The sequence below is a fragment of the Thamnophis elegans genome, chromosome 4 (genome assembly GCF_009769535.1).
Source record: "Thamnophis elegans isolate rThaEle1 chromosome 4, rThaEle1.pri, whole genome shotgun sequence".
Taxonomy (NCBI): Eukaryota; Metazoa; Chordata; class Lepidosauria; order Squamata; family Colubridae; genus Thamnophis; species Thamnophis elegans.
In genome coordinates this window covers 4,945,394-4,958,480 of record NC_045544.1, presented here as the reverse complement: position 1 = coordinate 4,958,480, position 13,087 = coordinate 4,945,394, and the positions used below count along the sequence as shown (strand labels likewise).

Below are 13,087 nucleotides of genomic sequence, written 5' to 3'. Positions count from 1 at the left end.
TTATTTACACAAAGCATTGATGGCTTTGTTATCATCTTTATTCCTGTTTCACTAACTTCCTGTAGGAAAGCACTTTATATTTCTCTATTTATATTTCTATATTTTGCTTCGAATGCAGTTAATTACTGCTTGAAATGCATGTATTCATAAATGTAATACAGTATTTCCATGCGTATAGCATAGCCAAATTGTATATACATTTATGCAAAGTTGTAGCTGTATAACTGTGGTAGGCAGAAATTGAAATGCCGTGTATATTTAATAATTTGTATTTGCAGCATAAGTGGATGTTGCAAGCCATAGTACAGTGCTGTAATCTGGAGATAAGTTGGAAATCACACTGGTTCAAATGGTTTGTAGTTTCTTTTTTTAAAAAAAATCTAGTAATGTACATGCATTTGCACAGCTGTGCAGGAATATAAATAGTGTGGTGGCTCACAACTGCTCAGCTAGAAAAAAATAGCCTTAAAATAAAATATTTTTTAAAAGACACTTCTCTGTCTGCAAACATCAATAAGCCATCTGGAATCAAAGGAGTAAAATAGGAAAAATTCGCAAAACTGGTTTTAAGCTTTTAAGATGATTCACCTGAAAGTTATACCGCCATTGGGCTGGAACATAGATAACAGGCAATCCATGGAAACCACAAATAGTGGTGGGTGAGTGCATATTTAAAGTATTCTGCAGAAAAATACCTATCAAGGCAACAATAGCATCAGGAGAATGTGTTTGGAAGTACCATTGGAGAAAACCAAATCCCACAGTTCCAGGATAAAATATTTGTGTCAATTACTTAAGAGACCGCCTGCTGCCAATTACCTCCCACAGACCCATTAGATCTCACAGGGTTGGCCTCCTCCGAGTGCCATCTACCAGCCAATGCCACCTGGCTACTACCCGGGGGAGGGCCTTCTCTGTGGCAGCTCCGGCCCTTTGGAACGAACTCCCCGCGGAGATTCGGACCCTCACCTCTCTCCAGGCCTTCCGAAAAGCCGTTAAAACCTGGCTTTGCCGGCAGGCCTGGGGTTGATGAGTTCCCCTCCCCTCTCGACATGCATGGTTGTGCGACTGTTGTCTACTTTTATTATTTGTATTTTGTCTTTTTATGTTCCCCTTTTTCCCCCTTGAATTGTTCGCCGCCCTGAGTCCTCCCGGAGAAGGGCGGCATACAAATAATACAATACAATACAATACTTCATTATTTATTTTTGCTTTTAGCTGTAAGACCCTTTACCGAGTTCCACCATCGAAATAAAAAAAAAAACATGATGCACAAAAGGCCATAAATGCCAATTCTAAGCCCAAACAGAAAATCAAAACTTCCTCTGCAAGATTTCCAAAGAAATAAATAGTAAATGTAAGAAACCAAGGAGCAAAAAATTAAACCTGCAATTAAACCGGCACGCATTAATATAAGCTTATTGAAGATTATACAATACATCTAAGATCCTGGAGTTGTCCAGACACAGTTAAGACTGCAACTCTTAGAACAGTGATGGTGAACCTTTTAGGCACCGGGTGCCCAAATTTGAATGTGCATGTATGTCTGTGCGCCGCAGTGCCAGAAACTCAAAGACCATTAATTTCTAATTTGTAATTTTAATAGATTTGTATGCCACCCAATCCCGAAAGACCAGCTGGCTGGTACGGGTTTATGGCATGGACATGTGCACTGGGCAGCTGATCTTCACACTCAACAGAGCACCAACCCGAAGACCAGCTGGTCGTGCATGCCTGTTTTCAGGCTGTTTTTTGGTTCATTTTCAGGCTGGTTTTGGCTGGAAAAACAGTCTGAAAACAAGAGAAGAGCCGAGGTGGCGCAGTGGTTAGGGTGCAGTACTGCAGGCCGCTTCAGCTGACTGTTATCTGCAGTTCAGCGGTTCTAATCTCACCGGCTCAGGGTTGACTCAGCCTTCCATCCTTCCGAGGTGGGTAAAATGAGGACCCGGATTGTTGTTGTTGGGGGCAATATGCTGACTCTGTAAACCGCTTAGAGAGGGCTGAAAGCCCTATGAAGCGGTATATAAGTCTAACTGCTATAAAATGAAAATGCCCTGGAAAACAGCCTGTTGTTTTTTTTGTTGTTGTTGTTTTGGGGGCTGTTTTCAGGCCATTTTCCGGTGCTCTAGTGCCTGCAAAGACCAGCTGCGCATGTGCATGCCAGAAAACAGAAGGGCAGCCGACGACGGTCCGTGTGCCCCCAAAACCTGTGAGACCACCTACTGCCACCGGTAGCCTCCCACCGTCCAGTGCGATCCCACAGAGTCGGCCTCCTCAGGGTGCCGTCGGTCAGACAGTGTCAGCTAGCGACCCCCAGGGGGAGAGCCTTCTCTGTGGGAGCGCCTTCCCTCTGGAATGAGCTGCCCCCCCGGAGCTTCGTATAATCCCTGTCCTCCGGTCCTTCCGACGCGCCCTAAAAAGTTGGCTTTTCCAGCAAGCCAGCCTGGCCTGAACCAAAACAAATCGAAGTATTGATTATTGTTAATTTGAATTTGAATTCTTTTTAAAAAAAATGTGCAATTGTTAATTTTAATTGGGTTTGGGGATATCCTATTTAATTTCTTTTTAACTTTTGTAGTACGTGTTTCTTTTAATGTTGTACGCCGCCCTGAGTCCTTGGGAGAAGGGTGGCATATAAATCGAATAAACCTCAACCTCAAAAGAGGATTCTGCGTGCCACCTCTGGCATGTGTGCCATAGGTTGATCATCGCGGTCTTAGAATGTCTGTGAATGTTTATGGACAGTCCAGTGGAAATTTCTGTTCCTATACGTACATTTCCATTTGTTTGGAAATCTCTATAGGATGCTGCAAACAGTGGCTTCATCACAAAAATATCTCCAAGCAAACATCAGAACATTTATTAAACGTTGCGGTGCAGGTAAAACATTGATCTTCTGCACCGAAGGACATTATCTATTATTTCTGACAGATAATCATATCTGTCACATCTGATTCTTGCATTCACGGAATCGTCTGATTTTTACGCTCACCAATCACTGAGAGGTATACTAATAAAAATGCAGGTGTCCCCATTACCTTCACAATAAACATTTGAAGATCAAATCTAAGTATATTGATGCCATCCATCAATATATCATAGCAATAGCAATAGCAGTTAGACTTATATACCGCTTCATAGGGCTTTCAGCCCTCTCTAAGCAGTTTACAGAGTCAGCATATTGCCCCCAACAACAATCCGGGTCCTCATTTTACCCACCTTGGAAGGATGGAAGGCTGAGTCAACCTTTGAGCCGGTGAGATTTGAACAGCCGAACTGCAGAACTGCAGTCAGCTGAAGTAGCCTGCAGTACTGCACCCTAACCACTGCACCACCTCAGCTCATACTCATTGGTACTACTCTCAGGACAAATTAAGGTGGCAGGATTTTTTTTTTTTTTTGAATGCCATGAATAACTCAGAGAGCCAGGTGAAGCTTAATTAATGGAACCTAACTTATTCATGCATCTTAAGTTGTCCCCTCAGCAATGGGTAATGTATTTCAGCTAATTGCAACATGTAACCAGTTGCAGTAAAACTGCTGATTAGCTGCTTGTAAGTAATATTATCAGGAGTAGGAAAACAAGCAACCAGGATGTTTAGCAAGTGGGAGGGAAAATAAGGATAAAGAGGAAGAGATTTGAGCAGTATAGACAGGATAAAAAAAAATCAAAATAATGCGTGCAGTATGTAAATAGAAATGTTTCTGTTGGGAAAATCACGTCAGCAATCTCTTTAATTATTATTGTTAATATACATATACACTACACTGCTGCTCCGTGAAGCTTAGATTCAACATGTTAAGTAAAGGTTCCCCCTCGCACATATGTGCTAGTCGTTCCCAGCTCTAGGAGGCAGTGCTCATCTCCATTACAAAGCCGAAGAGCCAGCACTGTCCAAAGATGTCTCTGTGGTCATGTGGCTGGCATCCTGCCAATGATGCTATTATTTCAACCATTAGACTTAAGAGGTGCTTCTTGGGTGTCAAAGTGAGTTGCGAAGCCGGTGTTTCAAATGCTTTCTTCAGCCCTAATAATATATAGCAATAGCAATAGCAGTTAGACTTATATACCGCTTCATAGGGCTTTCAGCCCTCCCTAAGCGGTTTACAGAGTCAGCATATTGCCCCCAAAAATCCAGGTCCTCATTTTACCCACCTCGGAAGGATGGAAGGCTGAGTCAACCTTGAGCCGGTGAGATTTGAACAGCCGAACTGCAGAACTGCAGTCAGCTGAAGTAGCTGCAGTGCTGCATTTAACCACTGCACCACCTCGGCATATATACAGGTATGTCATCAGGAGTGTAGGTATAAGACTGATATAATTAGCAGATTTAAGATCACACTGTGGAGGTGGGGGAGCCTAAAGAAAACACATAGGTGGAACCAGACATCATTGCAAATGTCAGGATGTCTCATGTCAATATCTTCCCACTCTGTAAATGTGCGATACAATCCTAGCTCCGTGATACATTCCCATCATCACAGAGTGAACATTTTCCCCTCTTGCCCTTGGCCAAGCCATAATGTGTTGAAACAGTGTAATTAACATCTGCAGGCAAATGAAATGATCTGGCCAAGTGGCAGGTAGGTGCTTTCAGATCCATGTTTTAATTATGGCTTCCATAATTGTGTGTGAGCTTCAGCCTCGTGTTCTTTTTTTTCACTGGCCATAAAATGACCTCCAAACAACCAATATGAACTTGGGATTGTTTCCATCAATTACACCTTAGATTAACCACAATGTACTGCGTTTAGGAACAACTGCAAACTGTGATCATAAACAGAGGAGAAACTTTTGATAGACAAAGGCAATAATGACTACTGTACTGAGACTTTCATAAGTTGATTCACAATTAAATCATGATCTAATAAAGGAATAGCGATCACAGAACCCTAAAGGAGACTCCAATGCTACATAAAACAATCCAGGATCATAGGCCCACTGATGCCTTAAAGTTATGTACAAATATTTGCCCTTATTTGCACTAGCATCAGAAAACCAAAACATGTTCCTAACAAAAATAGTAATAATGCACATTAGACAACATGCATTTGGTGCAGAGGTGGGTTCCTACCAGTTCGCACCTATTCGGTAGAACCGGTTCGTCAAATCTACCGAACCGGTTAGAAGAGGTTCCACCAGTGGACCCGGAAAGCAGGCCACACCTACAGAAGAGGTTCCAAAAAGTTTTTGAAACCCACCACTGGTCCTTGGATATGATTATTCTACACTATCATGCTCCTATTTATAAAACTCAGTGCCTCTGTGGAAGGTAAGGATGACTACTGTGTTTGTGGTGCAATCAGAACATTGCGTGTGTTGAAGTTGTTTTAACGCAAACCAAAGATGCCTTTTAAAAAACAAGTTTACATCCTATTCTTATGCATGCCAGTGCTGTGTGTGAGGTAATTTAAGGTGGTTCTGACAAGTGTCATCAGCATCTTCATATCCGGTCACATGGGCGGCAAGCCACTCCCATCCGGTCACATGGGCGGCAAGCCACTCCCACAAAGGAGGCCACACCCACAGAGTAGGTCCGAACAATTTTTGAAACCCACCACTGATTTGGTGTCACTCAACTTCTTCCTTGGATTAAACATTCTAACGTTTATGGTTTAAAAGAAAAGATTCCACGCACCTACACCATCTGGTAAGGTTTCAAGGAGATTCTGAGAGATGAGGAGGTCAGTTAAAGAGGTCAGGCCATTTATCTCTTCGGGTAGCTTTTCCAGTTTGTTTTCAGAGATATCCAGACACAGCAGGTTTTTCAGGTTTCCTATTTCCTACACAACAAAAGACAAAGTCATGCCTCAACGTGCCAATACCCAGAGATCTGACATTTGTCCAATTACAACATTCCTAAGGACAAGACTAGAAAGTCTCCCTGCTGGATGATAACACACTTGTGATGATATCACAGGTAAATACTTGAGAGACCGCCTTCTGCCAATTACCTCCCTGCGACCAATAAGATCTCATAGATTAGGCCTCCTCCGTATTCCATCGGCCAGCCAGTGCCGGCTGGCAACTACAAGGAGGAGGGCCTTCTCAGTAGTAGCCCCGACCTTTTGGAACGAGCTCCCCGTGGAGATTCGTACCCTCTCCACCGTCCAGGCCTTCCGCATAGCCCTTAAGAACTGGCTAGCCCGTCAGGCCTGGGGACAAAGATAGCCGCCCCTCCCGAATGATGAATGTATGTTGCTTACTATTTTATTATATGTCTCTATGTCAATGTTTGTATTCCCCTCCCCTGATTTTATGTGAGCCGCCCTGAGTCCCCTCAGGGAAAAGGGCGGCCTACAAATATTAATAAAATCTAAAAAAATCTAAATCTAAAATCACCAGTAAAATCTGTATGTGCAACATCTAGCAAGGGCCAATAATCTGTTACTATATGTTCCGACTTTGAGGGTACATTAAACCCGCACCCAACCCTTAGTACTAGCTCAAGGTTCAACAGTTTAACCTAAAAAGGTACATCAATTCAACTTTCCACTATTGACATGAACAAATGTCAGGACTCATTCAAGGATGGCATACATAGATTTTATGCCTTCGTTTGTTTTACGAGAAGTTTTACCAAGGCAACATTTTAAATATTTATTTCCCTGATTTATATACAAACCGGCATCACTGAAACGTGTTTTGACTGCAGTTAGCAATCATTGGTCTCAGCACTCCTTCTGCTAAATCAACACAGAGGAAGGCAGACATATCCAAACAGCCTCTCTGCACCTGCTCTGTTGAGCAGCAAACTTCTGTGTAGGACAAGGTTAATAACAAGCAACAAAAACTACCCCTTTATGACAGAGGCTAACAAATAGGGGTGGACAACTATGTATGTTGTATGTTTGTATGTTTATTTCATTTGTATGCCGCCCTTTTCCCCCGAGGGGGACTCAGGGCGGCTCACAACTCAAACAAGGGAAGGGGGATACAGACAATTTGACAACAACACAAAACAATGCATAATTTAAAAAGCACAACAATCATACCATTCGAGATAGGGGCATGGTTCTTTAGCCCCAGGCCTGTCGGAACAGCCAGGTTTTAAGGGCTTTGCGGAAGACCTGGAGGGTGGTGAGGGTGCGAAGGCCTGGAGGGTGGTGAGGGAGTTCGTTCCAGAGGGTTGGAGCAGCCACAGAGAAGGCTCTCCGGGTAGTCGCCAGTCGACACTGGCCGGCGGATGGAATTCGGAGGAGGCCTAGTCTGTGGGATCTAATCGGTCTGATGGAGGTAATTGGCAGTAGGCGGTCTCTCAAGTACCCAGGTCCAATACCATGAAGGGCTTTATAAGTGTCCCCTATGTCCCCACCAGGAGGCACTCCAAATGGTCGCTCATGCCCTCGTCACCTCAAGACTCGACTACTGTAACCCACTCTACATGGGGCTGCCCTTGAAAAGTGTTCGGAGACTACAATTGGTCCAGAATGCAGCCACGCGAGCGATACTGGGTGTACCTAGATACACCCATGTTACAGCTATCCTCCGTGAGCTGCACTGGCTCCCTATTGGTCTCCGGACACGCTTCAAGGTGCTGGTTATCACCTTTAAATCCCTACATGGCCTAGGACCTGGATATCTCCATGACCGCCTTCTGCAACATACCTCCCAGCGTCCAATAAGATCGCACAGGGTGGGCCTTCTCCGGGTGCCGTCGACTACACAATGTCGTCTGGCGGCTCTTCGGGGGAGAGCCTTCTCTGTAGCTGCCCCGGCCCTATGGAACGATCTACCCCCTGAGATCCAGACCCTCCCTACTCTCTCGGCCTTCCGAAAGTCTGTTAAGACCTGGCTGTTCCGGCAGGCCTGGGGGCTGCTGATCTCTGATCGAACTTCAACCCCATTAACGTTGAGTGTATGTTGTGTTCTTTTTTAATCTGTTGTTTTGTATTTTTAACTTTTTTGTATTTGTTTTTAAACTATTTTTATGTAAGCCGCCCGGAGTCCTCCGGGATTGGGCGGCCTCCAAATCAATTAACACTTAAACTTAAATCTTTATAACCTGCGGACTCAATTGTAGTCTGAAATAGTATAGGGTTTTCTGCCTAAGCCAGGGGTTGGACTAAAACAGTGGTTCCCAAACTTGGCAACTTTAAGACTTGTGGACTTCAACTCCCAGAATTCTCCAGCCAGCAGAGCTCTGCTGGCTGGAGAATTCTGGGAGTTGAAGTCCACAAGTCTTAAAGTTGCCAAGTTTGGGAACCACTGGACTAGAAGACCACGAAGGTCCCTTCCAACTCTATTTTTCTGTGACTTCCAGGAGTTGAAATCCACAGGTTTGTAAAGTTGCCATTGTTGTCTACCCCTGCTAAAGGAAGTACGTGTCTTCATGCTCTCTTTCTAATCTCCAAGGCAGAGTTGGCCACCCTGTTTCATTATTATCAGTTCTTCCAAATATCTATTTATAAACCTTCCCTGAGGTATTTCAAAGTTGCTAAATCAGGAGGACAATCTTAGCAGTACAAATCTGCATGGTCACAAATCTTCCCCTGAAATTGGACCTGTTCTGAAGAAACTATTTGGCATTCAGTCACATATCCACCGGTAATTCTGTGAATATTTCACAGACCCAGCTCTTAATATTCCACTGTCACCAAGTTCTCCACTGCTCAGGGAAAAATGTGTTATCTTACTTCCAAGTAAGCAAGCGCATTCATTTCATAAACAAGAAGAGAAAGAACCACCATAATGTCCTTGCCCCCCCCAAAAAAAAACTTCTTCAGCTTCAAAATGAAGGCACAGATAATGAATATGAAGAGGCGCTAATATACTGAGGATAAACATGTAATGAAAAAAAACAGCACACTAAGTTTTAAATTTCAATAAGCAGGTGAGTTTAGTTGCAAAGATCCAGGAAGTACCTAATCTTACCTGAGGTATTTCCGCCAACTGGTTTCCATCTAACCAGAGGTCTTTAAGGTTATAAAGTGCACCTATAGTTCCTGGCTGTAATATATAAAAGATAAGGTACCATGATTAGCATTAAACAATATAGCACCATAACCCATAAAGAAATCCAACTTCATTTTATTTTACCCTAAATAGCCAGATTTTTTTCTTTTTGCAAACAAATAAAGTTAAGCACAAAAAAGGATGATTGCCATTCCCTGTTAGCTATCCCCTGTGTCCTTATTAGGTTAGGGACACGCAAAGTGATGCCCTTTGGAATACTGAATGACACTCCTGACTGTTAGACTAATTAATCCGAGGTAATCAATTGTACAAATCCTTCCAGGCTGCTGGCAGTTCTAAACTTCACGGAGGTGAAAGGATGGTGCAGCGCAACCTAGTATAGCAATAGCAATAGCAGTTAGACTTATATACCGCTTCATAGGGCTTTCAGCCGCTCTCTAAGCGGTTTACAGAGTCAGCATATTGCCCCCACAGTCTGGGTCCTCATTTCACCCACCTCGGAAGGATGGAAGGCTGAGTCAACCTTTGAGCCGGTGAGATTTGAACCGCTGAACTGCAGATAACAGTCAGCTGAAGTGGCCTGCAGTACTGCACCCAAACCACTGCGCCACCTCGGCTCTATTATGGTTTCCTGACTTCTGTGTTGACTTCTGATAACTTTACAGCTGCTATGGCTTCATCCAATCAGAAAAGTTAGCTATTTGCCATAACTACAATATAATTAGCCCAAACTATGAACAGAATCCTTGCTCTTTTTTTATCAAACAGTAAGATAATTTAAGCAGGATGTTAAGGAAAGAGACCCTCTGCAAGGAAAAGGGAATCAAAACTTATTTGGAAGACCTAAAGGAGGTTGAGGAGGCACCTCTTCCCAGTAATGAAGAAGCAGCAATGGAGGAAGAAAGCACCGTCCACTGTCCACAGACATGATATGGACACAATTAATGAAACAACTTTAAAAAGAACTGGAGACAGAACGGGATAAACAGACGGTGGAAGTAACTAAAGACGTAGCAGATATATATCTGAGCAAATGGATAAACAATTTATGGAAATGTCAGAGCAAGTGGCAGATTAGTTTTAAGTAATCAACAAAGCTTATGATATGGCTTCAAGGAATAATCTAGAGATAAACAAGGCTTAAAAGAATATTTCTGAAGTGGAGGCTGAGTTAGCAGATTTACAGGAGGGTTAGCAGGAGACATTATTTAAGGATGAAAGGAGTGTCAAAGAAAAGTGGAACAACCCTTTTGGCTGCTTATCTTGTTTAGAAAATTAACGACCTGAGCTCTGACTTGAACCTAAGGGATAAAGCTATTGAATGTGCTCGTTGGGTTTATTCTCTTAGGAACACACAAAAACTTGGAGGCTTTTTGGTCATATTTGTAAATTCAACATAGAAGATAAAATTATAAGAAAATCAAGTGATCTGGAGATGGCAATGAGAAAACATCCTTCTTCCAAGACATCAGTGAACAAAAGGAATTTAAACTACTGATAGAAAAAAGTATGCAGGACAAGTTTCATTTACAAGTTGGGAATTTCCTTTTAAGTTACATAATTATTTTCAAGTCATAAAGAAGAAAAGTTATTTATATTCTATTGATGATGCTATAATCATGCAGAGAATTATACACATGGAAAAACAATTAAAATACTACCTTTGAAATCTTAAAAAAAATATATTTTTACAGATTTGGTTAGAACAAAATATCTGCTTAACTGAAGAAACACCTATTTTCTTTCATTTTCTCATATTTTGAAAGCACATCCCTCTCATACAGTTTTTTTGGGGGTAGGGTGGAGAAGTGGTTTTGGGTCTCCCATGCTGGCCCCTTCAAATGCTTTAATTGAATGTGATATTCTATATTGATTGATCATGCAAATTATAAAGATTATATGTAAACACTGTTGACTTAAGAAATCCATCATAACTTTCACATTAACTATAGCTAATTCTCTTCCTGATTATGAACTGTTCTCAGATTCACAGAAAGACAAAGCCTTCAGCACAAGAAGATTACTCTTAGATTGTATATATCTGCAGAGGAACATAATATTCTCTCTATACAATTTTAAATAAAATCAAATCCATGCACAAAAACATGCATGTACACTTTTAAAAAGACAAGAATTATGGCTAGATATAACCAGTTTTAATTTTTAAAAAGTTCCATTGTTGGATTTTTTTAAAAAAAAAATGTTTTGCTAGAGTCTCTTGAAAATTATGGTTACACTTTTCCTGCAACCTAAGAAAAAAATGTCAAATGTTTGAAGGACCCAGAATGACTTGGGGAAACTGCAGATGTGGAGAAAGAATTGGGTATCATTTATTTTTTTCATCTTCAGTTCTTTTAATTTTCAAATCTACAGAGTAAATTGAACGACTGGAACCTAACCTCAGAGTTATATTTAGTGGCCAGGAACATTTTGTGGATGTTAAGTAACAGCCTCTATTCTTTTTCATTCTTTTGCAGGTTGATTTCCAGTGGTACAGTGGTGGGAGGGAATGAGAAAGCTGAATATTTCTTGCTTAGATTTTTTTTTTTTTAATTAATCTCTTCCTTGGGCGTTTCCTTTTTAAAATGTTAATTTATAAGGGGTTTATTTATAGCGCTACTCATTAAACAGCTTGAAACCCTGCCTTGGAGGATAGGCAAGATACATAGCAATATTAGTTGCCTGTACACATTGAATTGTAAATTGTTAGCTTTTTTTTTTTTTTACATGGCCTAACCTGTACTGTGCTATGCCAAGGTTAGGTTAAAAATCTAAGCCAATGGCAGCACTATCTCAGGCTATATGGCACCAAACTATATAGCAATAAGAATTTAAAGAGAAATCATTTAAAAGATAAAGTCTCATTTGAGTCAAACGTGACTCTTGGTGACTTCATTAATATGGCTATATAATTTTCTTGGCAGCAATGCAGAAGCAGTTTACCCCTGCATTCTTCCAGGATGTTTTCCTATTTCCTGGTCTAGTCTGCAACTCTGATAATACCCCAGAGGCTCTTTCAAATATTAACCACGCCTGACCCTGTTTAGTATCCGTAAATATTTGCAAGAGGGATTTTTCTTGCACATACTTCCTTTTCTCTTACCACCGAAGATAACAAGGAGTAAAAACAAGTGGTTTAAAGTTGATTTTAAAATGAAGTATCCCATATGGCAACCTTGGCTGATCTAGACTAGAAAGTTAAAAAAAAATCAAATCAATAAAACTTCCATAACATTGTGCCCCCCCCCCCACACACACACAAAAGAAAAACCCTTAACAAACCTATATGGTTACGTCTATGCATAGTTGTGACCAAGAACAAAGAAACTTTTTGCAACTGCTCATAAACAGGAAAAGTGGAAATACAGTGTTGGACAACAAAAACTCAATAAATATGGGCATTTTCAAAAGTGTAACAGTAGTCCTCAACTTACAACCAATAGTTTAGTGACTGTTTGAAGTTACAACAGCACTGAAAAAAGTGACTTGGACTGTTTTTATCACTTATGATCGCTGTAGCATCCCCATAGTCTTGTGCTCAAAATCTGGACACTTGGCAGCTGGCCCATATTTATGACGGTTTACTGTTTACTGTTTATTAAATTTATAGGCCGCCCAATCCCGAAGGACTCCGGGCAGCTTACAGAAACAAACAATTAAAAAAAGATTAAAAAACAAATAAAACACAACAAATTTAAAAGAGACACAACATGCCCCCAATCTAAGCGGGGCTGGACCTCAATCCCGAGGTCAACAGCCCCAGGCCTGCCGGAATAGCCAGGTTTTGATAGCTTTTCGGAAGGCCATGAGAGTGGGTAGGGTCCGGATCTCTGGGGGTAGCTCATTCCATAGGGCCGGAGCAGCAACAGAGAAGGCCCTACTCCGAGGCATCGCCAGCCGGCATTGTCCAGCTGATGGCACTGGCAGAAGACCCATCCTGTGCGATCTTATCGGTCTTAGGGAGGTGTGCGGCAGAAGACGGTCTCGTAGATATCCGGGTGCTAGGCCATGTAGGGCTTTAAAGGTGATAACCAGCACCTTGAATCGTGCTCAGAGACCAATAGGAAGCCAGTGCAGCTCGCGGAGGATAGGTGTAGTGTGGGTGTACCTAGGTACACCCAGTATCGCTCGCGCGGCTGCATTCTGGACTAATTGTAGTCTCCAAACACT

General features: G+C 41.9%; 1 protein-coding gene across 1 annotated transcript in view; it reads right to left on the bottom strand.

Annotated features, from left to right (window-relative positions):
* Positions 1-13,087, bottom strand: part of LRRC1 (leucine rich repeat containing 1) — a 110,152-nt gene that overhangs the window by 37,902 nt on the left and 59,163 nt on the right. Inside the window, exons 7-8 of the mRNA XM_032216858.1 lie at positions 8,876-8,950; positions 5,640-5,784 (exon numbers count right to left, since the gene is read on the bottom strand). Coding sequence (XP_032072749.1) covers positions 5,640-5,784; positions 8,876-8,950 — 220 coding nt within the window. The remainder of the gene's footprint in view (positions 1-5,639; positions 5,785-8,875; positions 8,951-13,087) is intronic.